Source organism: Vombatus ursinus, unplaced genomic scaffold (assembly GCF_900497805.2).
Source record: "Vombatus ursinus unplaced genomic scaffold, bare-nosed wombat genome assembly UNPS02005236.1, whole genome shotgun sequence".
NCBI classification, from domain to species: Eukaryota; Metazoa; Chordata; class Mammalia; order Diprotodontia; family Vombatidae; genus Vombatus; species Vombatus ursinus.
Window position 1 is genome coordinate 1,002,068 of NW_020945014.1, and position 27,277 is coordinate 1,029,344.

General features: G+C 46.0%; 1 protein-coding gene across 1 annotated transcript in view; it reads right to left on the reverse strand.

Moving 5' to 3' along the window:
* ADGRB1 (adhesion G protein-coupled receptor B1) overlaps positions 1–27,277 on the reverse strand; it is a 204,560-nt gene that overhangs the window by 69,105 nt on the left and 108,178 nt on the right. The window contains exon 17 of the mRNA XM_027845202.1: positions 13,288–13,429. Within this exon, the coding sequence (XP_027701003.1) occupies positions 13,288–13,429 (142 nt within the window). The remainder of the gene's footprint in view (positions 1–13,287; positions 13,430–27,277) is intronic.

Below are 27,277 nucleotides of genomic sequence, written 5' to 3' on the forward strand. Positions count from 1 at the left end.
TAATTCCACTTTCCTCTTTCTCCTTCCTTCCTTCCTTCCTTCCTCCCTCTTCTTTCTTTTATTCCCCCCTCCCTCCCTGTCTCTATTGCTTTCCCTTTCATTCTATCCCTGTCTATAGCTCTCTGTCTCTGTCTTTGTTCGTCTCCCTCTCTCCCCCCCATTTCTATGTCCTTTTGTTTTTCTCCTCTCTGTGTCTTTATTTCTCCCTGTCTTTTTTCTCCCTCTCTCTTGCTACCACTTTGTCGGTCATTCTCTCTCTCTCTTCCCCTTGTTTCTATGTCCCTTTGTCTTTCTCCTCTCTCTGTCTGTCTTATTCTCCCTCTCTCTTGCTATTACTTTCTCTGTCATTCCCTCTCTCAGTTCCTCTCTGTATCTTTTTCTATGCCTCTGCCTCTATCTCTCTGGATATCTGCCTGTCTCCTTCTTCTATCACCTTCCCTTCCTTTCAGTCTGGGGTCACATCTGTCTCCAGCGTTATGCTGGCCTCCAGCTACTCTAACCTACTTTACCAGCTGACACAAAGAAGAATCACATCCAGGAACACTGATGCACCTGAGAGCACCCTCTCTTTACCTCCCCGCATTCCACCTCTCTCCTGCTTTCGGGGCATTGAGGTCCATTCTCTGGGTGCGGCTTGAATCCTAAAGGCACCCCTTTTGAGAGACCTCAGTCATGGAGAGAAAGGGACAGAGCTTCTCACATCCCTCAGAACTCATGCCCACTCAGGGAGCTCGGTGCTTCAAAAGACCAAGTCCAAATACTTCAGCCTGGCATTCAAAGCCTTAAAAATGCCTAACACAATCTGTCGCCTTATTACTTGGCCTCCCTCTGTTCCAGCCAGCCCATCTCCTCATTGTCCTTTCCCTAAATTAGGAGCATTCCTACTTCCTTGTCTCTCTACTTGCCCCACCATGTTGACCAACTTTTTCATCCTTCACGTTCCACCTCCTTCAGGAATGCCTGACCCTTGCTGATTTCTCCGTCCTGGGAATTCCTATAGGTCTGTCTACGTCACATAACTCAACATTTGCTCACGTCATCTCTAATTATCTTGATCCATTAACAAACATTTGAGTACCTTTTATGTACTAGTATTCCTATTTCCCAACATGGCAGTAAAATGGAAAGAACACAGGTTCTGCAGTGAGAAGGGTTCAAATTCTTGTTTCTCTATGACCTTGGGCAAGTTATTTGAAATCCTCTGACTTTAGTTTCCTTACCTGGAGGATTGGACTCTGAGATCCTTTAGAGTTCTAACGCTACCATCCTACAATTCCTTGGTTGTCAGCGTTGGAGACTTTGGAGGCAGAATGGTGAATTGGAAAGACCAAGGGTTCTGGGTTCAAATCCTGTCTCCAGTGTTGCCTATCTTTGTGACCTTGGATAAGTCACCTAAAATTCTTGGCCATCAGTTTCCTCATCGATAAAATGAGAGAGATGGACTGGATAGATTCTAAGGGTCCTTTCCAGTTCTACATCTATGATCCTTTGACCTCTCTAGGTGAGACTTTGGGCAGGTCATTTCCCTTCTTGGTGCCTTACTCTCCTCATCTGTTAATTGGGCACATTATTCCTACACTACTGCCCTCACAGGGCTATTGTAAGAGTCATTTCAGGAAATCTGGGTTCTAATCTCACATCTGGCACTGCTTTGCCAATGTCATGTTAGGCCAATTCCCTTTCCTTATGGGCTCCAGTTTCCTCCTTTCTATGTCACATGAGGACTTTGGATTAGATATTTTCTAATGTATCTCCAGCTTTGATATCCTGTGATTATTCTGGGTGGGGGTGGGGGGAGTTTTGTGATCGTAAAGTCATAAAGTTGGAAAAGACCTTAGAGATCTTTATTTTGCAGATGGAGAAACTGAGGTACAGGGCAGGGAGGTAACTAGCCCCAAGTCACACAATGACTCATTTCAATTCTTGGAACTGAGATTTTTCCTCTTCTGAAAAACACAGATCAAAAAAATACTTATACGGTCTACTTTCCAGGGCTAATGTGAGGAAAATAGCTTGATAACCTTAAAATTCTAGTTAAATGTGAATTGTTATTATTTGCTGATGACTAAATCAGAAAGAGCACTAGACTTTAAGTCAGAAAATAACATAGTACCAAATCTTGCCTCCAACAACTACTAGCTATGGGATCTTGGGTAAGTCTGCCTCAGTTTCCTCATCTGTAAAACAGGGATAATGACAGCACCTACCTCACAAGATTGCTGTTAAGATCAAATGAAATAATGTGAATAAAGTGCTTTGAAAACATTAAAACACTCTATAAATGTCACTGGTTTTTAGTTCAATAGCAATGATAAGCATTTTGAGGAAGAGGGGATCAGATGTGTGACCTATCAATCAAAATTAACCCTTCCTCTGAATGTCATTTTAAAGAGCGGTGTTGGACACTGGTTAAGAGACTTGTGTAGGGTCCCACGGTCATAGCCTGAACCCTGATCTGGTCACAGACTGGGTCTAAACCAGACTATCTGTATCAAAACACATGCTGTAGGTCACCAGAAAGCCTGGCTGACAGTATGTGGATGAAATCAGCGCAATCCCTCTCCCTTCAGCAGAAACAACACAGAGCCCCCAACTCCTAATAGGTTTTTCCTTCTTATTAGTAAGTCAATACAACTGAGAATCTCAGGATGTCAGAACTAGAAAGGACTTTAAGGAACCAATTTATCACAACTCTTAGTTTTACAGAAAAGGAAACCAAGGTCCATGATGGGAAAGGAAGATGTCCAAGGCCACCGTTGCCATTATAAAGGTGCAAATTATCCTCCAAGGGAGAAGGAATTACTCTAATAGAATACAAGGTCATATAGCATCCTGATTGGAGGCAGGGGGAAGGAGGGAATGACCAAGGGGATGACCCCCGAAAAGGAAATGCATTCTCTTGGCTAGCTAGCTTCTTATTCAATGCTGGCCGGCTGGCTAGAGACCCTGGGGCCTGGCCTGTTGTGCTGTCACCTGCAAATGGACATGCACTACTTGATGAAGGGCTCATTCTCCAAGCACCTCCAGCCTGCTTCTCCCCCTCCCTCCCCGACCCCGATCTGCTGTGGCCATCTGCCTCTTCCTGCTCTCATTAGGACAGGGCAGCTGGCCTCCCTTGCCCCCATCTCCTCCCTGGTCCTGCTTGGATGCTTCCCAATGTTTCCCCACATTCCTTTTGAGCTTTATCCTACAAGTATTTCCTGAGTACTTCCTGAGTATCCGTCATGTACTGGGCCCTAAATGGGGAAGGAAATGAGCCTCTATCATCAGAGCTGGAAGGGGCCTTAAATGGAATGGCTAGTCTGGTCCCTTCAGCGACTATTCTTCAATTCAATCCAATAAGCATTAATTACACCAAAATAAAATACAAAGAAAAAATAAAGAACCGGTACCTGCCCACAAGGATCTTACAACTGACTTAGTGGAATACATGAATACAAAAAAGAAAACATAAAGTGAATATAAAGTAATTTGAAGAGGTAGAGTTCATTAATTACTGAGGGGATCAGAGGAGGCCTTGTGGAAAAGGCAGCACCCAAATTTTGCTTCAAAGAGAGCTAAAGATTCTGAGAGCTAGAAATGAGGAGGGAGTGCCACTCCAAACACGGGGGACAGACTGTGCCAAGGCACAGGGATGGGATGTCATGTATGAACAACAGCTGGCATTCCATGATGTTGCTAACAACAGCCCTCACTTTTTTCTAAATAACTCTAGCCTAAAAACCACAAGAATTGGGTTCTACTCCAGGCCCAGCTTCTATCTGTGTGATCTTGACCATGTTTCTTTATCTTGGCCTGAGTTTCCTTACCTGCCTAATGGAGATAATAATCCCTGCTCTGACCACTGGGCTGCGGGTAGGACCAAGTAAGGCGATGGGTATGAAGCTCTTTGGATAGCATGAAACTTGGTGCATAGCGACAGGGCCGGCTTCATTGGCTACAAACCCTCTGCTCACATCCTGAAATTCAGACCCTCCTCAGTGGGTGATTCAACATGGAGTCAGTAAATCTGAATGTCTTCTTATAGAGCTGTTGGCCAATGAATGGTTAAGTGACTTACCTAGGGTCAAGTGGTCATTGAAAGGAGAAGACCAGGTCACCAGCAGAGAGTATATAGCCTAAATAATCCTCTGAGGCCCTGAGGTCCACCCACCTGGTAACTCTAGAACAGAAATCCCTGGAGGAGCCCAGACCAGGAGGAGGACAGCAGGGAGTGAGACTTGGGAGGCTGCCTCTCAGCAGAGAGGTGGTGCACAATCAGGGCGGATGAAGGTATGCATTGTAAGGCATAGCCACCATCACTGAATTATTTTGCTTAAATGTATACTTCTTTGTTATTAGGGAGGTTTCTCTGGGGATGAGGCGGGTCCACTGGGAAGTGAGAACAATCTTTTTAAAAAAAACGAGCATCAATAAAATATTTAAAAGACAGAATTTTTTTTCAAAAAAGATCAGTGATTTTGTCAGTATAGGGCAACACAGGTCGCAGACTGTCTGCTCTGACTTAGGAGATAAATCCTAGAGAGATGCTTGAGGCACATGGACGGGACATGATTTGCCCATGGTCAAATAATGAGTAAATGTCAGAAGCAGTTTTTGAACTCAGGTCTTCTTGATTCGAGGCCCAGTATTCTATCCACCATGATAGGAAGCTTCAGTGTCAGGGAATGAGATTCAGAAAAAAACTAGTAACACTCATTTCTAGAATACTTCACATCCTTCACACAGCTATTTTCCCAAAGAAGTTAAATGACAATGAAAAATTCTTTGTTTTATAAGGATGGTTCTCTGGAAGGAGGGAGGGGAAGGCAAACAGAGAGAAATCTAGGCAATGCAAAAACAAAAGATGTAAATTAAAATAATAAATGATTTGATGACTAAATGACTTAATGAAGGTCACAGGCAGCAAAAGAAAAACAAAGATTGGAACCCAGGTTAGCAGACACCCCAATAAACCATTTTGATGCCTTCAGGGAGTTCTCACTCCCTTTTTTACAGATGAGGAAACTGAGGCTTGGAAACTGACTTGACCATGACCCCCAGCTAGCAGATGTAAGGGCCAGGATAGCACGGCTAGCATTCTTTGCACCGGACCCTGATATCCAAAGAAAGGTCACTTCAGGTAGGCCTTATCCTGAGCTGGGCTGGTCTATCTCCCTTTCCCTCCTGCCCCCACCTCCTAAACATAAAATTCGGCACAGCTCAGGGATGAAGAAGGGTTACCCAGGCCCCAAGATGGGGAAACAGGCCCAGGGAATTCCGATAATTTGCCCAAGGTCACAAACAAGGCAGGGCTGAGGACTCAAGTCTTCTCATAGCTGGTTATTAAGTGCTTATACGGCCTCAGAGTTAGGCTCCTTCACAGGGGCAGGTCAGTCATAATCCCCACCTGATTTTTGACTAATGGTTTTCTACCTGTCTCATGGGGCTGTGGCAAACAAACTGCGTTGTAATCCTTTAAGAAATAGGACCTGCTGTTATCTTAGATTCTCATTTAATATAGTACATTTTTCATAACTGTGGGAGAGGTGGGAATATTATATGTGTACATACATATATTGCATGCATACACATATATACATGTGCATATGTGAGTGTATATGTATGTCATTATATGCACATATATGTATACACATGCATATATATGTCTATATATATATATATATATATCTTTATTTCTCTAACCTCTAACTAAAATTCAGCATTTCCTTCACTTATTAGTTTAAAATTTTTTTTTTACTTTAGAAAAAAATTGTTCTGAGAAGATGTTTGGACTGCCAAAGGGTCTAGGACACAAGGAAGGTTAAGAATCCCTGACCTAGACCACTCTCCTTTTTTTTTCCTGGATGAGGATACAGGTCTAAAGAGACTGAGTGATCTGTCCAAGGCTGAACCAGTTGTCCGTGACAGAAATGAGATCTGAACCTGAGTCCAGCGGCACCAAGCCTTGGGCTCTTGACTGTCCACCACTTCCGTGCTGGGTCTGTCTCTCTAAAATCACCTGTGGAAGCCACATCCAATTAGGAAAGGAGGCCAGGCCACCAGGATATGCGGGAGTCCAGACAGAGTTTGGCCTGCCTTCATCTGTGGCGGCCTCTTTTCTTGTCAGCCCCTGCTGGGCCCAGAGAATTGGGCCGGGCCACCTGCAGGCTCTGGCTGGCCCTACCTTTTCTCTGCTTTCTTATTTTAGCCTTCGCATCTCTAGCAACCCCAGGCCTGCTCGGGGAAAAGCCTGCCTTGGAGGGTCTGCTCCACTCTTGTTTCCGCAGAGAGAGAAGAGTGCTGAACGACTGGGAGGACCAGAGTTCCAACCCTAATTCTGCCACTTAAAAGCTCTGTGACCTTGGGCAAGCCGTTTCTCCCCTGGGTCCGTTTCCTCATGTGTCCAATGAAGGCACTGGGTTAGGTCAGGGGTCTTTAACCTTGTTTGCGTCTGTGTCATGAAACCCTTTTATGGAGCCTCAGAAGCATGGGCTTAAATGCATGCCATGACATCTGTAGGATGACAAAAGGAACAACTACATTGAAATGTCATTATCAAAAACTTTTACACTTTTTTTTTACAGATCTCAGGTTAAGGAGCCTCACACTAGAGCATCTCTGACAAGTGGTCATCCCTGCTACGATGAGGACACTAATAGTCTCTGAATCAGCCCATATCAAATCCTTTCCCTCCAAAATCTATTTTTTTTTATTGTGGTTTAGTCACTTTCAGTTGTGTCCCACTCTTTGTGACCCATTTGGAGTTTTCTTGGTAAAAATACTGAAGGAGTTTGCTATTTCCTACTCCGGCTCATTTTACAGAGGAGCAAACTGAGGCAAACAAGGTTAAGTGACATGCCCAGGGTTACACAGCTAGTAAATGTCTGAGGTCACATTTGAACTCAGCTCTTCCTGTCTCTGCCACTCTATCCATTGTGCCACGTAGCTGCCCAATGCCAAATCCCATCCCTCCCCTTCTCTTCTCATTCCTTACCTTCTTTATAGTATCCTGGCAATGGGGATACAAACTTATACTAAAACAAACAAATAATAAACAATAAACAGTGCTTGCCCTCAAGGAACTTACAAGAAGTGGGACACTTGGGAATTTTCCCTCCCCTTCCTCAAGCCAAAGTCAATCATTGACCTTTGAGAGTATAGGAGTCAGCTCCGTTTTAGCCTCTCAGACTATCTCTTCCACTGAATATTAATAGCTAACATATATACATATATGATATGACTATATATATATGATATATACATGTATGTGTATATGTATGCGACTTTGAGAAAACCCCACATGTATATATAACCTATGAAAACTTAAAACTTCACTAAGACTGTGTGTGTGTGTGTACCCCTTTAAAGTCTGCAAAGAATAATAACCCTGTGAAGTATGTGTTGTTATTAATCCCATTTTACATTACAGATGAGGCTACCCGATTAAGTGACTTCGCTCATGGTCACATAGTTTGTGAAGAGTCTGAGGCAGATTTCAAAGTTAGGTCTTCCTGACTCCAGGTCCCATGATCTAGTTACTGATGCACCCAGCTGCTCACCTCTCCTTTAAAATCCATTTCAAATACCATCTCTAGGAAACTTTCTCTGATCTTTTCTCCACCCCCCCATACCCCCCCCCCCAAAAAAAGCCTTTCCCTCTGACCTCATGTAGCAGTTTGTTTGTAGGACTCCAATGCATTTATCAGGTAACATGGTGAATTAAGGTTATTTGTGTTTGTGTCCCATGGCCCTGATAGACCTGAAGCTTCAAAGAGGGTACGAACTGAGTTTTATCTAAACCTTACAACTTTCCCAGTGCTGGGCCCAGGGCTCTGCACCCAGGAAGTCTTTAATACATTTTTGTTGGATTATATTTAATGGGTACTGTGTCCAAAAAAGGACCTTCCAATGCTCTAGAAAAGAAACCAAGTCAGTTTAAGGGATTGGGGGTGGGGATGGCACAGAATCCCAGGCCTGCCTGGGGCAGGGCACTAGGGCAGAGGGAGATAATTAAGCAGTGTTGTACTAAGAAGGGTCCCAGGGATGTTTCCTGGGAAGGTTGTTTTGGGAAGTCACCTCATGGGCTGCCCAACCCTACTGAGCTTCAAGGCAGGTTCCTACAGAACCACTGAGGAGCCTTGTTCCTGAATATCTTCCATCCTGCTCCCCCAGGAAGCTTTTCTAGAATATTCCAGCTGTGGAGATTTCTCCCTTCTCCAAAATTCTACATTGCTTAGAGTTTGACCCATTCAACTCAGTCTCAACTCACCCTGTTCATGTTCTGTAACTTGTGTGTGAATCTTGTGTGAATCTGGCCTCCCCAGCTAGACAGAGGAGGGGCCCAGGAGGCCACATGGGGTCAGGGAGAATGATCTGAATTTGGAGACAGAGGACCTGGCTTCTCATCCCAGCTGTAATTACTAATAGTGTAACTGTCATTAAGTCGGATTACCCCTACGATCTCAGTTTCCCAATCTGAAAAATGAAGGAGGCAAGCTAGATGATCTTTAGGGTTCCACAAAGTCACGGCATTTCAGATTTGGAAGAAATCTCCCCAGTCACCTACTCCAATCCATACACAAAAGGACTCCCCACTATAACATAATGGAAAAACCTCCCTTCTAGCTTCAGGTCCTGTGATCTGGGCTGTGGGCTCCCTGGGGGGTGAGAGAGGTAAGAGGAGGCAGAGCCCGTGGCATTGAAAGTTGAGATTCAGTGGATTTGGAGCTGGAAGTATCGGGAGGGGTCTTCTAGGCCCTTATTTTACAGATGAGGAAACTGAATCACAAAGGTAGTAAACATCCGGTCCGAGATTAAAATCCAGAACTTCTGATCCCAAGTACAGTCAAACCACAGAGAGAGGTGGCAGACTGAAGGTACAGAATTAGACATATATTTTTGGACATGCTTGACCAAACATATTTATATAAGGATTTTTTTTTCTTTTCCCTTTTCTGTTTTCAGTGGGTGGGGGAGGTAAAAGGGGAGTTAGAAGAGAAAATAAATGCTCGTTAATTGACAATTAAGAAAAAATACGGCGCTCAACATCCCTGTACTATCTGACTTAGCAGAGTAATTAGGGAAGAACCACGGCATCCGAGTCAGGAGATCTAGGTTCTAGTCCCAGGGGAGAATAACTCCAGTCCTTCCCTCCACAAGCTGCTGGAAGGATTAAAGGGGATGGAGGGGAGGCACCTTGAAAAGCATACCAAGTCTTACATTCTCACATCTAGTCACAACCCAAGGCCGACAGGCGATTTTCCTCAAATGCCAGCTTGAGTTGCACAGACCTGTTTCTTGGCAAGCCATTCACAATCTCACTATTCCGGCAGGTTATCACCTTCATTATCCTTCTTCCCATCTGACCTAAATCTCCGGTGATGTTGGCAGAAGGGAGAAGTCCTGGTCTGGGAGCTATAAGACCTGGGTTCAAGTCCAGCGTCTAGGCTCTGACACTGACTTATTGGATGACTTTGTGACCCCTCTCTGGACCTCAGTTTTCAGTCTATAACACGAGGTAGTTGGATATAATACTACCACCACCACCACCACTAATAATAATATTAATAATAATAACAAGGCACAAGGATAAAGTACTTTAAGGTTTACCAAACACCGAAAGGTCCCTTGTAGTTCTATGATTCTATGATGTTCTAGTTCATCCTAGACCAGGGAGAATTCCGCTCTGTACTGGCTAGGAAGCCTCCCCCCCACTTGTCCAGGAGTCTGTGACTTGAGTCACCTTGCGTTGTGTTGTAGCGGAAAGGAGCCTGACCTTGAAGTCTGATCCAGACCACCTCTAACCCCTGCAGCCTCCTCGCCTTAGAAGATCCCTCTGCCCTTGAGGCCCTCTTCTCCCATTGGAGAGTTCCAGATCTCCTGGAACCTCCATTTTGAAGAAGTGCCTAGGCCAATCATGTTTACTCCTTGTCTCTTTTTCCCATTTTAATCCTGACTCTTCTGACTTGGCGACCACACCCTCAAGGGTACCTTCTTCTCATTCCCACCCCACCTCATGTCTTAGAATGCTTGTCTTCCCCCATTAGAATGTAAGCTCACAGAGGGCAGCAGGGTCTTTTTTGTTTGTTTTCATTTGTATTCTCAGAGCTTAGCATATTGTTTGGCATGGAGTAAGCATTTCATGAATACTTGTTGACTTACTTTGCTGGGTTCTCTTGGATGATTGCCTTCCCCACCTTTGGGTCTCGCTTTCCTCACTTCTAAAATAAGGGGTTTAAGATTTATTGCTTTCTAGCTCTAAAGGAATTTGGTCCTATTATTCCTAATCTGTGTCAGAGACTTTGACTAAACCCAAAGGGAAGAACTAAGAGACATTGTGGAATCTTGACCCTTCCCTTCCTGTGATGACCGGAGATACCCAGCTGTCTCCTCCAGGCAGTCTTCTTAGATCAAGCCCACTTAACTGCCATCTGCCAGGGGAACTTCCCTCAGCTACTGACCTCCAGATGCTCCCTGCCCAACCATGTATTTTAAATAGAGTTAATAGATATTTTCTGATTTCTTCAGAACAAGAATTCCATATCCTATCACACTGAGAAAAACCTTACAAAGCCATCTAGTCCCACCCCTATTTTACAGCAGGAAAGACAGAGGCCCCTTTGAGTTAACTAGATTTAATCTTATAACTGCTTTGATACCAGATAGATGGGTGCCAGTTCCATATATAGGCCCCTGTTTTCACCGCAGACCAGGGACTTCCTGAGGACAGAGGCTGTGTCTCTCCCTTCTCAGACTAGGACTCATTTCTCTTTTTCCCTAGCAATATCTTGGATGCACAGGTTCTGCCTACTAGCCTCTTTAGACATTGAGAGATGAGGCCACAAAACTCTGATCATTCCTGGTTGTGCTCGATCCCCAAACTGGCCTAGATAGATTCCCTTAAAAATGGTTGACTTGGTAGGAAATTGGTGGGGAGTAGATGCCTGGGATAAACCTTGCCCTGGAGGACCCTCTCAGTAGGAGGAGACCTATGACAAAGTGAATAACAGTTCCTATCTTTAGGACACTTTAAGGTTTTCTGAAAGATTCGTTTACAACAGGTCTGTAAGGTAGAGAGTGACAGCATGGGGTGGGCTTGCTGGCCTGTCCTATCTTAGTGAGTTCTATCCTATCCCTCCTACGTACCCTGGAGCCACTGCAGTTCCCATGGAAACCCGAAGACCCCCAAATGCATTGAGTTCTTTATTGGAGACATCACCACTAGTAATAATAATAATAACTCACATACCAGAAAATCTAACAAAGTAGCTCCAGCCCTGGTCTTTTGTTCCTGCTTCTCCTTCTGGCTGATGCCTGGTCCTCCCTTTTTCCTATGGGCCTGATTGACATGGCTAGAGCAGCTCTGCCCCAATTCCCTGGCGCCCCCAAAGCAGAACCCAGGCACCGAGGCTCTAAAGGCTCCCCCCCCAGGAGTGCGCTGAGACCCAGCCACACAGACAGCCAGAGCCTTAAGGGAGAGGGAGGAGGAGGGATGTTCTAGGAACAACCCTCCCCTCCTCCAACCACCACCACCATCCGTCCCTCTCCTCTCAGGCTCTTACCACTAAGGTTTGGGCCTCAGACATCCCTATTAAACAGAGAAAAAGGGAATTCTCAGCCCCTCTCACCAGTCCCTAAGATCTCTTCCATCTCTGCCATTCCAGGTAAACTTGGTGTCCTCTATGTTCCATATGCCAAGTTCTAAGCCTCTTCAGGTCCCCCTCCCAGACCTCCAGACCCCTCAGTTCCTTCTCCCAGGTTCTGGGCTTCCTCAGCCCTTTTTCTTAGGCCCTTAGAGTTTTCCCTATATTCTTCCAGTCCTCAAGACCTTTCAGCTTCCCCCACTAAACTTTCCCTCTCTGCTCTCTAAAGCCCCCATCTACCTCTCTGCCACTCCTTAGTTTTCCCTCTCTGATTTCCTCCCAAGCCCTCAGAGCCCTCTCAGGATTCTCTTTCAGGTCCCATAACCCTCAGTTACCGCTCCTGGATTCTGGGTCTCTTTTGCTCCATTTCTTAGTCCCCACCCTCCCCTCCTCTCAGCTCTTCCTTCTCATTCTCAGGGCCCATGAGCTCCCCAAGTCAGATGTCCAAGTTTCTCCATTCCCCATTGTAGTCTCCACTCCCCCAGGGCCTCACCTTTCTCTCACTGATTCTGATTCACTCATTCTCCCTTTAGTCCCCAAATACTTCAGAGTTCTCCCCCTGAGCCACAGAGCCCAGATCTACCTCAGCCCGCCCAAACCCCTTCCAAGACTTTCAAAACCCTAAATCCCCTCTCCCAGGCACTGGTTCCCCTCAGTGTCCCCTCCCATGCCCCAGACTCCACAGCTCACTCTTCTAGTCTCTCCAGAATACTCAGCTCCCAGCTTCCTCTGCTCTATTCGCAGGTCTAAAGTCTGAGAACGCCAACTTTCTGACAGACCTGGCTAGCCAAAACTCTTGCTCTTTTCCCAACCCCACCATGAGACCCCAGCACAGAAGAAGTCCCATGGCAAAGATACCCTTCCCCCTGCGATCCCCCCTGGACCGCTCAATCCCTAGATTACTTTGGAGCAGGGAAGGAGACATTCAGGGACTGAGACGGGAGGACCACGAAAGCACAGGAGAGGGGAGTGAGAGCGATGGAGCTGTCCCGGATTCATTGGAACCCAATCTTCCCACGGGGTGCCCCTAGTGCTAGGCATCGGACAGCCCCGCACACCAATTCCTTGCCTGACACCTCCTGCTCTCCCTCCCTCCCTTCCCCATTCTTGTCCCAAGCTGTGCAGCTATTGGAACATCCCGTTAAGTCACTTCTGACCGGAGCTTGTCTTTCCTCGCTGGGCACCGGCCACCCACGGGGTCTCTGAACAAACCCCTGGTCCCCTCCCCCAGTTTCCTCCAGGTCCCTTGGTCCCCTGGTTCCAAGGCAGGGAGAGGCAGAAGCACAGCCAGCAGCAGGCACCTGACGCCTTCTATCTATCGCTTTCAATGTCATTGGGGAAGCTTTCCCATCTTGTCTTTCTGTCTCTCTCTTCTTCCCCATCCCCCCAACCCACCAACACTCTCCCTCTCTCTCTCTCTCCCTCCCAGTCCAAGTCTATATGCATGGTATGCCTGTGTGTCTTTCAGCATCTTTCTCCCTCCCTGCCTCCTGTTTCCTCTCTCCTCCTCCCTCTCCCTCTCCTCACCCTCTCTTCTTCTTCTTCTTACTCTCTCTCTCTCTCTCTCTCTCTCTCTCTCTCTCTCTCTCTCTCTCTCTCTATCTCTCTCTCTCCCTCTGTCTCCCTCTTCCTCTCCCTTTCCCTGGGTCTCCCCAGGACTTACCCCGTCAGCGCTGCGCTGGGCTAAGATGGCGAAGGTGGACAGGCGGTCACAGAGGCAGCGGGTTCGGAAAGCATCGAGGGGCACCGTGCGGCAGCCTCGCCAGGACCAGGGGCCGAGCTGGGAGGAGGAGGAGGAGGAAGATCTGGAAGGGGTGGAGGTAGCGGTTGGGGTGGGGGGCCGGAGAGGCAGGCGGTGAAGGGGGGGCGGGCGGTGAAGTGGGGGGGGGAGGCCAAGCAGGAGGGAGGCAGAGAGAGAAAGAGAGAGAGAGACATACACACATGAAGGAGAGAAAACACAGCGTGAGAGGAGGCAGCAGCAGAGAAGGGAGGAATGAAATCATTAAGGGATCACTGGCCAGCACAATACAGCCAAGGGGACTTCGCCTGGCAGGCCGGCCGGCTGTCCGTCTGTCCTACAGCCTCTGTCTGTCCATCAGTCCATCTAGCTATCCATCTGCCGAAAATCTTCCCACCTACAGCCTGCCCTGGCCCAGGCACCCCCTCACCTCTGCCCACAGCCCAGCACCCAGCCCCTAGATGCCTGGTCTCCATCTCTCTGCTCCCCCTGAGGCCCCAGAGCTTCTTCCTTCTTCTCCCTCCCCCCCCAAACCCGCCCCCAGGCAGCAGAAGCCCTCTGAGCCTGAGCCCAATAAACCCGGGGAGAGGGGTGAGGAAGAGGAAGGCAGGAAGGAGTCACAGAGGGGGGCCTGAGCAAAAGAGATAGAAAGGGGAGCAATGAGAGATGGGGGAGAGAAACTAGGGAGGGGAGAGAGGGGAGAAAGACAGAGACCGAGGCAGAGAAAGAGACAGAGACAGAGAGAGTTGCCTACCCAGCCAGCAGTGGGTAGAGATGCCAGGCAATTGCTGAAGTCTGGAGAACAGCCAGCCCCCAACCCCCACCACCACCACCAAAAAAAAAAAAAAAAACAACCCATACTCACTCACACAAATACACACACTCCTACGGGCCCAAGTCCCCCACTAGCCTGGCCGGGTGGGGGAGGGGGAAAGCAAAGACTCCACAGGGGAAAACAAAGAGGGAAAGGGGAAGGGGGAGGGGGTATGCATATGGGTGAGTGGATAGGGGTGTGAAAGAATGCACATCTGTCCAAGATTATGTGCACTTGAGAAAATGTGTGACGCTGCGTAAGGTCGAGTGGGCTGGGGAGGTGTGTGCACGCGTGAACCTTTGGCTTTTTGTTTTATGTGAGAGTGCAAAGCCCTGAAGGTGTGCCTGTATGTGTGTAGGCACACGCCTGCATGCACATGTGTATGCACCTAAGCAGGGAACGGGAGTGTCTCAGCTTCCCCTCTACAACTTCATGTCCAGTAGAGGAGTGTTGGGGGAGGCTAGAAGAGGGCAGCAGAGGGGTCTTGGGGAACAAACAAGCCTGAGGAGTGAGAGCTCCTCTCATGAGGGCAGCAGGAGAAAGAACCTCCCCATCGCCGTGGGGGCGGGGGCAGGCACGGCCACAAGTCATCCATCCAACGAGCTTCGGTCATCGAAAGAACCTTAAAGATCATACAACCCAGTAACTGCATCTTACACGGGGGGAAGCTGAGGCCCCAAGAGGGAGAAAGGACTTGTCCAGGAACACACAGCTACTGATCTGACGGAGCCAAGATTCAGAGCTGGGTCTCTGGGCTCTTCTATATGAGCTGGAGAAGGAAATGGCCAACCGCTCCAGGATCTTTGCCAAAAAAACCCCAAACGGTGTCACGGAGGGTCGGACACGAGTGAAATGACTCAACAACAACCACAACTACAACCACAACCGGCCCTAAGTCCCCTGTTCCTTCCAATACAGTGTAGTGACTATGTCATACTCTCTCTTCCAGGAAGCCTTCCATGACTGCCACTATGGAGTCCCTTTCAATGCAGATCCTTAATCACGAGGACCATCGATTCATAGCTGTTAGGAACCTCCAAAGCCATCTAGTCCAACCCCACCATTTTATAAAAAAGGAAACTGAGACTCAGAAAGGTTCAATGGTTTGTCCACAGTCACATAGCCAGTTAGTATCAGAGGTGAGATTGGAATCCAGGTCCTCTGACCAGATCCAAGCTTGTTCCAGTGTACTAGGCTGTTTGCTCTCTGGTAATCAAGGAGTGGACATTTCTTTCTGAGGAGGTCCAACTTGACCAGCCAGCCCCTTGCTCCTCAGCTCTTTCATGTCTAAGGTCCCCATCTCCCCAGCAGATCCAGGGGTTCTCCTCCCCTCTGCCCTCAGGTCCAGGAGCTCCTTATCTTCTTTTTTTTTTCTTTTTTTGTTTTTGTGCTAGGCAATTGGGGTTAAGTGAGTTGCCCAGGGTCACACAGCTAGTAAGTATCAAGTGTCTGAAGCCAGATTTGAACTCAAGTTCTCCTGACTCCAAGGCCAGAGCTCTATCCACTGCACCACCCAGCTGCCCTAAGCCCCTTATCTTCTTGACTTCAGCGACCCATATAGAAAAGTCATGGTGCTGGCCACTGAGAGTCAGCACTTAGCAGGCACCTGGTGAGGGTGACTGAGTGGGCCCACAGCCATCCTTCTCATTCTCCTACCACTAGACTCTTCCAGAGTCCTTTTCCCTTTGATTCTCCCATGAGCCTCGCTGTGGGGTCAGGAGCCGTCCCTAGCTACCTGACCTTGGGCAATCTCCTTTTCTGAATCTTCCCTGTCAAACAGGGATGAGAATTCTGTACCATCCCCCCCCGCGGGGTTCTTTTGTAAGCTCGAGTAGAAATGAGCTCTGTTACTATGGTTATGAGGAAACAGTATCAGAGAAGTGAAATGATCTGCCCAAGGTCACAGAGCATGTTAGCAGAGAAGCCAGGAGGAGAACCTAGGCTTCTCTACCTCCTCCCACCCCACAACCCCCACCTGCCAGCCAAGTCAGGATATACCATGCTGCCTCCCCAGCAAGGGCTCAGTTAACATCAATCACAGCTGCTGGTTGACTAATTCCCTGGAGGTCTCGGAAAAGAAAATCGATTCACTGTCCATCTCTCTGGTGAAGCCTGGGGATGGCTGAAAGGACTTTGCATGGTTCCTTCTATCCTGTGCATCCTGTGGCATAAAAGCCATAGCCGGCCAACTTAGGATGAAAAATAAAATGAACTTTTTTTTTTAAACAAACAACTCATGGCATGTCCACAGTGCTTAGCATGGGATTTGGAGTCAGGACGAATTGAGCTGGATCTCACATTTACTAGCTGTGTGACCTCCAGTACTAATCAACCTCTCTGAGCCTCAACCTCAATCTTTCTCTCTCTCTTTCTCTCTCTCTCTCTCTCTCTCTCTCTCGACCAAACCTATGATTTTGTTGGTCGGGAACTTCTGGTGAGGAAAATCCCTCCACCAATGCAGATTTGTACCTGCTTTGCAACTTGGAATCTTGGGGAGCTGCTGGGGTTAAATCATTTCCCCAGGGTCGTACAGCCAATATGTATTGGAGGAGGGGAGGGGATGGCTTGAACCCAGGACTTTCTAATTCTTAGACCAGTACTCTATCCACTATACTCCATTACATCTCTAGAAAGTGAGGTTAATAATATCTATCTTATAGGGTTGTTATGAGGAAATTCTTTGGATAACCATAAGTCACAAGTTCACTGTTATTATTGTTGTTGCTGTTATTGTTACTATTAGAGTTTACAAAATATGAGCTCATCCAGACTTCCATTTGATCCTCACAAAAATCTTGTGAGATATGCATTGAAAGAAAGAATTACCATGCCCATTTTAAAGATGAGGAAACTGAGGCTCCAAGAAGAGAAAAGTGATTGCCCAAGGCTTGCACACCACATAAGTCAATGATAGGACCAAAATTGGAATCTAGGTTTTCTGATGCCCAGCCCAGGGCTGCTTCCCCCATAGGGTGCCAGGGCTTCTCACTCTGACGACACTATTTTCATTGATTTGAAGTCAATCTTCTCAAAAGGAAAGACATCATTCCTTCCTGTGCCCCATCCCCTGCCCTGGTGAGTGTGTGATGAGCATTCATCTGTCACAGGCTGAACCTGGAATGTTCTTCTCATACATTCACACCTGCCACACAGGTCAACAGACTGTATTCAACAGAGAACGTAGGGTCCCCCAGGGAGCCAGATAAAGACAGAGACACGAACTCAGCCCTCAGGAATCTCCCCGTATCCACACTACTGTAAAGAGAGAGACATGGCTCCTGCCTTGTGGCTTCACTTCTGGGTTTATTGTGGCATTAGGAAAGTCATTTCTACTCTCTGAGCCTCAGTTTCCCACTCTGTAAAATAAGGGGTTTGTGATATTTCTCTAAATAGTGGTCAAACCAAAAAATTGCCTTGGTTTCCACTTTTTCTTCAGGTCTAGGGTGATTATAAACACAGATCTTGTTTCTGAACAAGGAATTGGACATTAGGAAACAATATCAAAACTTGAAATTTAAGATTTGCCAAGAATAAACTAATTCAGAAAAAGTATAATAACTCAAAATTAAGAATTAAAAAAAAATAAAATAAAGTAAGGGGTTTGGGGTTAGATGGTTTCAAATGCCTCTCCCAATTCTTACATTCTATGAACTCAAGAACATTTTAGCTCTGACATTCTATATTCCGTATTTTAAGGTCCATTGTGGAATGGACGACATACTGGACTTAGGAGTCAGAAAACCTGGCTGGATATGGCTTCAAATCCTAGCTTCAATTCTAAAAACTGACCTTTGGCCATCCACTTAATTCCTCTGAGTCTCAGTTTTCTCATCTGCAAAAGACAGGCAATTTTAAGTAGCTACTCCTACCTCTCTGCTTAAGAGGCAAAGTTGGGTTTAATGCAACAAAATTATTCTTAAAAATTCATGCAATTGGGGCACCTAGGTGGTGCAGTGGATAGAACACCAGCCCTAAAGTCAGGAGGACCTGGGTTCAAATCTTGTCTCAGAACAAACACTTGACACTTACTAGCTGTGTGACCCTGGGCAAGTCACTTAACCCCAATTGCCAAAAAAAAAAAAAAAAGGACAAAAAATTCATGCAGTCCCTCTTAATGTTAGCCCCTTCCCTCTCTTGCTTATCTCCAATTTATCCTGCTTGCATCTTGTTTGTACATATGCTGGCTGTTTGCATGTTATCTCCCTCCTTAGACTTTTTTCATTTAAATTTATTTAATTAAATTTTATTAATTAAATTAAAGTTTATTTAATAAATTTTTAATTAATTAAATTTATTTTTTTAAAAAATTAAGCACCTACTATGTGCAAGGACCCGTGCTAAATGTTGGAGACACAAAGAAAGACAAAAAGGCCTTGCACATAGTAGGTGCTTAATAAATGCTTAGTGACTTGAAAAGGGTTGCCTCAGTAGGTTGGTGAGTTTTCCCCTCAATAGAGATTTTTAACCTAAGGCTGCATAAATGACTTTTCAAGTATATTATAATGGGAGATCTGGGTTATTCTACATGGCCATTGAGGTCCTTTCCAACTCTGAGATCCTGCCATTCTGTGAAATCTCACACCTTTTGTAAACTTTAAAGAACTATAGAAATTTTAGTTATTATCATATTCACCTCTGACATAGGTCTTGTCCAGCTCCAACATGCTATGTTCTGTTCTAAGGTTCCCTCCAGATTCTAGGTTCTAGGTTCTAGGTTTTTAAGTGCCTTCCAGATACCAGCCTAGGATTTGCTCCCTGTTTTTCCTCCTAGGAAGCAGGGGCTCTGTGGTCCAGGGGGAGAAACAGCCTGCTCTTCAGATGAAGCAGGCCCTTGGAAACGCTTCCCTGGGCCGTGAGTGGCTCTCAGCCCGGTGCTAATTATGTTATCAGCCTCCACAGAAGGTGGTGGTGGGAGAGCGGCCAGGCCCAGCTCTCTCCACTGGGTTGGCAAAGGCTCTGGCATAAGGGAGCCGCAGTGAGGCCCTCCTGGAGCTGGGGCCTAGGAGAGCCTGGGTCTTATCTCTTATGCTATGGTTCTTGCTCTAAGAAGAATTCTCTTAAGCAAGAATTCTAGATTCTGCTTCTATGTAAGGTAGATTATGGTTTGTTATTTGTTGTTTTTGAGTCATTTCAGGCATGTCTGATCCTTTGTGACCCCATTTTGGGGTCTTCTTGGCAGAGACACTAGAGTGGTTTGCCATTTCTTTCTCCAGCTCATTTTACAGCTGAGGAAACTGAGGCAAACAGGGTTAAGTAACTCAATCAAGGTCACACAGCTAGTAAGAGTCTTAGGCTGAATTTGAACTCGGGTCTTTCTGACTCCAGGCCCAGTGCTCTATCCATTGCACCACCTAACTGCCCTAGATTACAGTGAGGGTCCCTTAGATGTCTACTACTCCAACCTCCTTATCTGACAGAAAAGGAAACTGAGGCCCAGAGAGTGAAGTGCCTCGCTCAGAGTCATGCATCCAGCCAAGAAAAGATCTAAAACTAGAACCTAGCCTCACAACTTTCTTGTCCAATCCATCACACAATTTGGAATTAAAGTTACTAGTGTCTGTGAGTAAATGGAAATGTTTTTTGATTCTTCATATAGTCTTACATGGCAGAAGAAGTACCTAGGCTCAGCTATTACTATATGGGCACAGGTGCTGACTTAAGGTAACACAGAAGGGGAATGTGGACCAGAGGGCCTACTCGAACAGTCCCTCATGTCATACAATGATCAGCTGAAGGAGCCGGGGACACGTCACTCAGAGAAAAGAAGCCAAAGGTGGTCGGGTGCTATTATTTTTAGGCCTAACCTGGGTCAGAGGCAGCTAACCAGTTCTGGGTGACCACAGAGGGCAGTAAGTACTCAGAGCCAAGTGGTTTAGTCACAAGGAAAAAGATTTAGGGCCCAGAGTATCCAGCTCAGAGTCTGGACTAAAGGACCTTAAGCTTTCTTTGAAAACAGGAGTTCCTAATCTGAGGCCCACAAACCTGGTCTTTTTTTAAAATACTATTTTGATTCATTATATTTCAATATGATTGATTTCCTTTGTAATCTTGTATGTTTTTAGGTTGTGTTTTTTTTTTCTTAAATGCCCAAGCTCATGGATTCCAAGTTAAGAACTTCTGCTTTCACGTAATGCATTCATAGCTTCATCTTATTGGGAAATTCTTCCCAAAGTTTGACTTAAAGCTCTCTTACTGTTGGTTAAAACTGTTTTCTCCCAAACTTTCACCTTTCCCCACGTTGACCCATATTATAGTATCACAGCATCCTATGAAAGGCACTTTGATTTTTTTTAGTTCGATCTCCTCATTTTACATATGAGGAAACCGAGGCCTAGAGAGGTCAATGGACTTGCCCAAATGTTTTCAGCTTGTCAGTGCCAGAGCCAGGGCTAGAATGCAGGTTTCCTGACTTTATTCCAATGTTCTCTACATTCCACAACAGTGTAAAAGATGTTGTGAAAGGTTGCCTATTTTTCTAATCCCTCATCCCGGGCTCCAGGAGAGGGTTAGGCGCCCCTGCCAGGAGCCTACTCTGTCCTGGACTACACCTGCTTGAAATAACTAGGTCAGGCTGCTGAGTGCCCTTCCTCCCCCATCCTAGTTCTGATGAATGTGGGTCAGTGACTCCTCCTTTTTCCCTCCCCTCTTCCACCTCCTCTCACCTCACCTCACCTCACTTCACCCAGAACAGAGGCCTGGGGAAGGTGCTCGGTCAGCTCCTAATCCCAGGAAACCCAGGGATCCTTTTTCTTTAGCCTGGCACAAGGTGACAGTGGGAAGAATGAGATTTCAAGTCATAGAATGTTGGAGCAACAGAGGTCCCTCCAGTCCAATCCATTCCTCCCAGGAATTTAATTAATTAAATTTAAATTTATTTAATTAAATTTTAATTAATTAAATTTAAATTTATTTAATTAAATTTTAATTAATTAAATTTAAGTTTATTTTTTTTTAAATTAAGCACCTACTATGTGCAAGGTCCTGTGCTAAATGTTGCGGACACAAAGAAAGACAAAAAGGCCTTGCACACACACAACATACCGTACAAGAGGTCAGCCTTGAAGGGTTCTAGTGAGGAGAAACTGACCACATTGCAAGGTGGTCCATTTCACTTCCAGACAGTTCCAATTCTTAGCAAGTGTTTCCTTATATTATGCCTAAATTTGTCTCCTGGAAACTTCCACTCATCTCTCTGAAGACAGACCAAACCGAATGCCTCTTCTTCAGGAAAGCCCTTCAAATACAACTATCCCACCTTCTCAAAGACAGACACCCTCAGGGCCTTCTACTACCCCTCCTATAGTATAAACTGAGGTCATTCCCCATACGAGTTACCCTCCTCTGGATACTGAAGTGATCCATTTGAAAATCATAGATTTCCAGTAGGAAAAGAAGGGTTGAGGGGGAGAAGTCTATTTAGTCCAACCTCCTATTTTTACCAACAGGAAACTGAGGCCTAGATTAGGTAAAAAGTGGCCAACCTTTCTGATTGGATTTGAACCCAAATCCTCCATTCCAAATGCAGGGCTCTTTCCACTGCACTCTGCGGGACCCAGCCCCATCCTCAACCCTTGCAAGACCCAAACACAAGACCCCAAACCTGATATGACCAGGGAAGGCACAGCTGCCATTATTTCTGAATGCGAACTATATACTATGAGATGCAAAATTACGTATGGAAGATTAATGTTGGAAGAGAACTCTTGTTTGTCAATTGAAGGTACAAAAGGATTACAAGTTTGAATACTCCTAGCCTTTAAAATGAATTAGATAGAAAACGCTACAAAGAGCTCTGTCTAGTCCGTTTATCTCAGGAGGCAACAGAGCATCTAAAGAGCCCTGACCACTTAGCCCTCTACTTCCCCCATAGAGGCGGAGTCATCCACACTTGGGAAAAGGTGATCAAAATCTCTCAGGAAAAAAATAAAAGCTATCAGTCCATTCCTATTTACCCTAACAAAGTGAACAAGATGTGCATTTACAATTACATTCACTTAAAATGCTGTTTTTCAAGTACACAATTTAAAAAAATGAAGAGGTTGCATCCTGGCTGTTTCTTTCTACTTGTGTGATGTTGAACAAGTGCCTTTCTTTCTCTGGGCCTCAGTTTCCTCATATGTCAAAGGAGGGGGTTGGTCCCTAATCACTCTAAAACACTAAGTTCCCAGAAAGGCACTACTCCACCTCCATGTTTCTTTAATCAAAAGGCAGCTCGAAGACCTTCTTCTTTTTGCAGCCTTCAGAGACTGCCGCCTCCCCAGCCTGCTCCAATCACTCCAGAACTTGGCGCCCCTTCAATAGCTCTCTGCTCAGTCTGCGCCATAATCCTGTGGCGTTGCTTGGTACATTGCTCTATATGTCTTCTATACGTGTGTGTTGCCTGTGTGGATGCATAGCCAGGCTCTCTCACTCCCTGGAGGTCTGCCCTGAGGCAGGGCCACATCTCTCCCTCAGAAGAGCATCTCTTTGAGTCTCTACCTTCCCATGAAGGAGTCGCTAAGGGAAGGGGCTGTGTCTCCCCACTGAGATGAAGGCCCGCAGGGAGCAGGGGCTATGTCTCATCCTTTTTTCCTTCCTTTCCACACTATCCTCTCTTTCATTCTCACTTTTCTGATAAGCAGAGACCTGACCTTGCTTCTAGACCATGCTGGGGATAGATCAATAATTGATCAATAGATGCTGGGCTGTCACTTGATTAATCCTCCCTTGAAATGGACAGTCATTGATTGGGCAACCCAGGGTGATATCAATATGTCCCTGGGGGGACAGGAAGGAGGCTGTTCCTGGGAAACTATCCAGATGGACCCAGGGTGCTAAGCCCTAGACAAAGCCTTAGGGGACTCCAAGTATGATGTGAGCTGGGACAAGCCCAGGGCATAATAAATATCCACCCTGCTAGAATAAACTTTCCAAACCACCACACTGATTCATTAAAAAAAAATCTTTAATTAACTCTCTTCAGTGAACCAAACTCTTTGCATGGTAATAGTAGGGTAGGGAGGGGAATAGATGGGGTAAGGGGGAGGGAGACAAAGTTTAATGGAATCAGCTCATCACTTCCCAGATCAGAAACCTTTAATGGCACCCAGTGGCCTACATGAAAGTCCAAACTCCTCATCTTGCTACTCAGGGTCTTCCCCAATCACTCCCCAGCTCTAGAACTAAAAGCATGACATTCCTCATCATCACAACCTTTAAAGTCTCCCTATAGTTTACATGATAAAAGTCCCCAACCTGGTATGCAAGGTTCTCCACAATCTATACTCTACCCCAACTCAGTTCTCATACTTCTTCTTACTCCATTATTTGATCAGAACTAATCAATCTAGATAGATTCCATGATTCCACTGTCACAATCTATCCCACCACCTATCCCATATTCCTATGTATGAGTCCTTTTGGCCTAACTCCATGGTGCGGATGGAGGGAAGAAGTATTGGGGATGGGGAGTGGAACCCGAGGTCAGGCCAGATCTCTGCCTTTGTCTATCTCTTGTATAATGGAGCCCCGTACAAAGCCAGACACAAGAAATTGAATACAGATGTAGTAACCAATTGACTGACTGAGCATCCTGACTTGTAAGTCCTTTCCCTACTGTGGAGGGTATGAGAGGAGAGCAGCTGGGGTCTGAGTCCCTGGTCCCTTGGGCCTTCAAGGAATGGACCATTTGACTCCATAGAAGACATTACTATCCAAAGGCCAGGGACAGTGAGTAGACACAGGGCCAGTCTGTGTTGTGACGGGAACGAAGCCAGTTTAAGCTAATACCCAGGGGGAGGCAGGGAGGCACAGCCAGGAATAGCAGCTTGGTGGGCAATGATTCCTGGCCCTTCTCTTGTTGCACAGAGATGCCAATCGCACCTTGTCAGAGCCCGCTCTTCTCAATACTGGCTCCAGGCCTCCTTCATTTTCCCCACCTCCTCAGCTCCCAGGCACTGGCACTGAGAAGTCACCAAGCCTCAGGGGCCTGGTGCTTACCCTACCACTCCTCTAGCCTGGCACCAGAGAGGAGAGGCGCCAGTGGATCCCTTGGGAAGAGAGAATAGGAAAGAAAGGTCGAACAGCTTTCTGGGAAGGTCACAAGTTTTCCTGCCTTTGGCCAGAGAAGCAGCTAACCCACTCTGTCCCACTCCAATCCCACTACCCCCACCTCTACACACATAAACCCAGCAAACATATACAATGTGCATAAACATAATAGTCGGAGAGCAAGGAAGATCAGAAATGGAAACACTGATTTGGAGGCTCATTTAAGATTTGCTTGGTTTGAGAATGAAATAGAAGGCACTGGGGCTGAGAAATCATTAGACTGAATAAAGATTTACAGAACGTATGCCTTAGGGATCAGGGCTCAGCCTGGGATTAGGTTTGGGAGTCATCCTAGTACCATGGCCAGCACTCAGTCCAGCATGTTAGGAATAGAGTTTATCTCCATGTTAGTTGTCCCATGTGGATGCAAACTCACTGAGCTCATGGGTAGGAGTCTAGTTCACCTGCCAGGAATTTAAGAGGGCTGCCACAGCCCACTGATTTTGGTCCTGTGGGCTCCTGAGCTGTGGGTGACAGTTCTGTTGGAAGACACTGAGTCATCTCCCTGGAACCCAACCATTTTCCAGGAGGGGAGGTTGGAAATGTAGCCAGAATTACTCCCTCTCTTGCTATATCCCTTTCTATTATGCAGCTGTAATACATACTCAGAAGCCTAATACACAACTGCTAAATGTTGGTGAGGGGACAGACATCACCATGCATCCCCTGTTCTGTCCCTATGATGGGCTGTGGTATTAGAATGTGTGCAACTTAGACTGAAAACAAAATAGGAAACAGAGCTGGGTGTCTAGGTTTCACTCCAATCTTGGTACTGCTATAACTGGCTATATGACCTTGGGAAAGTCATTTCCCTTCTGGGTCCCAGTTTCCTCATCTGTAAACAGGGGGAGGGAGTTGGATTTGATAATCTCAAAAGATCACTTTCACTTCCACCCTGATATCTTGTGTCTCTCCATCTCCATGCTTTAACATCTCTGTGTTCTAATATTCTATGTTTTGTGTTCTAAGGTCCGGCATTCTATGTTTTAAGGTTCCTTCCAGCTCTGACATTCTAGGATTCTAGGCAGTCAGCTGTCATTAAACAGCTTTGCCCTCTTCCATTTGAAAAGTGGGATTTGTTTAAATCTGTCCATTGTTCATTCACATATTCATTCATGCAACAAATATTTCCTCAGCACCCTGTGTTTGGTGCTGTGGTGTATACAAAAACAAGTAAGACACAGTCTCTGCTCATATATATCTTGAAGTCTTTCAGGGGAGATGATGAAGGTACTCAGCTAAGTACAGTATGAGCCAGAAGTCAATAAATGTACAAGAGATGCACAAAGTGCTATAGGACTTCCAAAAAGAAAGACACTGTGTCAGTGTTGGTCTGAGTGATCCAGAAAGACCTCATGGAGAAGGCAGTATTAGAGTTTACCTTTAAAGAATTAGTAGGAATTGGATAAGGATAGTTGGATAGTGTGGCTATTTTTTGTATAAGGATTAGTGTGAGCAAAGGCAAGGAAATTTCCATCATCATTATCACCACCACCACCATCACCATTACTATCACTACCATGATCACCCTCATTATCTCCAAACCTAATACCAGCATCCCTACTCCCATCCACCCCATCACAGTCACCATCACCACCATTTACATACCCAGGTTTATTACCATCTGCTACACCCATCATCACCATCCCCAACATAACCACCCTTTATCAATATCATTCTACCACTAGGATAATCAGTTCCATAGACAACATCCTACCACTAGCAGAACCATCTCCATCACTACCACCAACATAACCATCCCCATCAACACCATCACTACCCTAGCACAACCATTCCCATCACAACCAGCAGTACCACCAGAATAAGCACCCCCATTACTGCCATCATTATGAACAGCATAACTGTCCCCATCACTACTATCACTACCATCAACATAAGCAATTCTGGCACCACCATCCCTATTACTAACACAAGCAACCCTATCACCACCATCACTGTCACTAGCATAACCATCTCCATTTTCATCCCCATTCTTATGACCCCCATCCCCAGCACATTAGCACAATCCCCAAGGGTTATTTAAAGTGTCATTTCATTCCTCTGCCTTCTGCTTCTAAGAAAGATTACTCTTTGACTAAGACCGGCATGCCTTTCCTGGGACAGCTGATGCCATGTTTTTGAGTGCTTACTCTGGGAAAGTCCTTACTTGTATCTAACTTGATTCTTTTCCTTCTAGAGCCAAAACTTGCTCCTGCCTGTTCTGTCCTCTTGAGATGGAGAACAGCTGGTCACCACCCTCCCAGAATCCATAGACTTGAAAACCACTATTATCGCCTGGGGAGTCAGAGTTTTGATTAAGACTTGTTCTCCTAAGGGAGATGGGTAATTAAGTGTCATTGGCACAGGGAGCTTTGAGCTCAGTTTTGCAAAGGAGGGACAAAAACACCCTCACTTTCTCATCTGTTTAAATGTGCTGCTTCCTTCAGTTACATCATCCCAGCAACCCCTGCACACACGGCCTTTTCCAAATCTTTTCACAGAGCTGTGCAAAGCTGGTGTACAAGTCTGCCGTTCTCACTCTCAACAGCTACTCTGTTCCATGTATTCTCACAGGTCACAGAATCACGGAATCACAGAATCATCCAACTCTAAATCCCTAGAGCATTCAAAATTTAGAACAACAGCAACATGTTATTGTGGGAAGAGTACCAGTTTGGGAGTCACAGGAGCTGGGTTCAAATCCTACTTCAGATGCTTACTAGCTACGTGACCCTGAGTAAGTCACTTAACATCTCTGGGTGCCTCCATTTCCTTTTCTATAAAATGAGGAGGTAAGATTATATGACTTCTAAGGTCCTTTCCAAGTGTAGAATCGTTAATATCTTTGACTCATAGAAGCTCAGAGCTGAAAGGGACTTTAGAGTTCATCAGGTCTTTTCTTCCCGGCCCCCAGCAAAGGAGCCCTCACAAATGCATCTCTGACAGGTGTCATCTAACCTCCATTGGGATATTACCAAGGATGGGGAGCACAGCATGGTATAATAAAAAAAT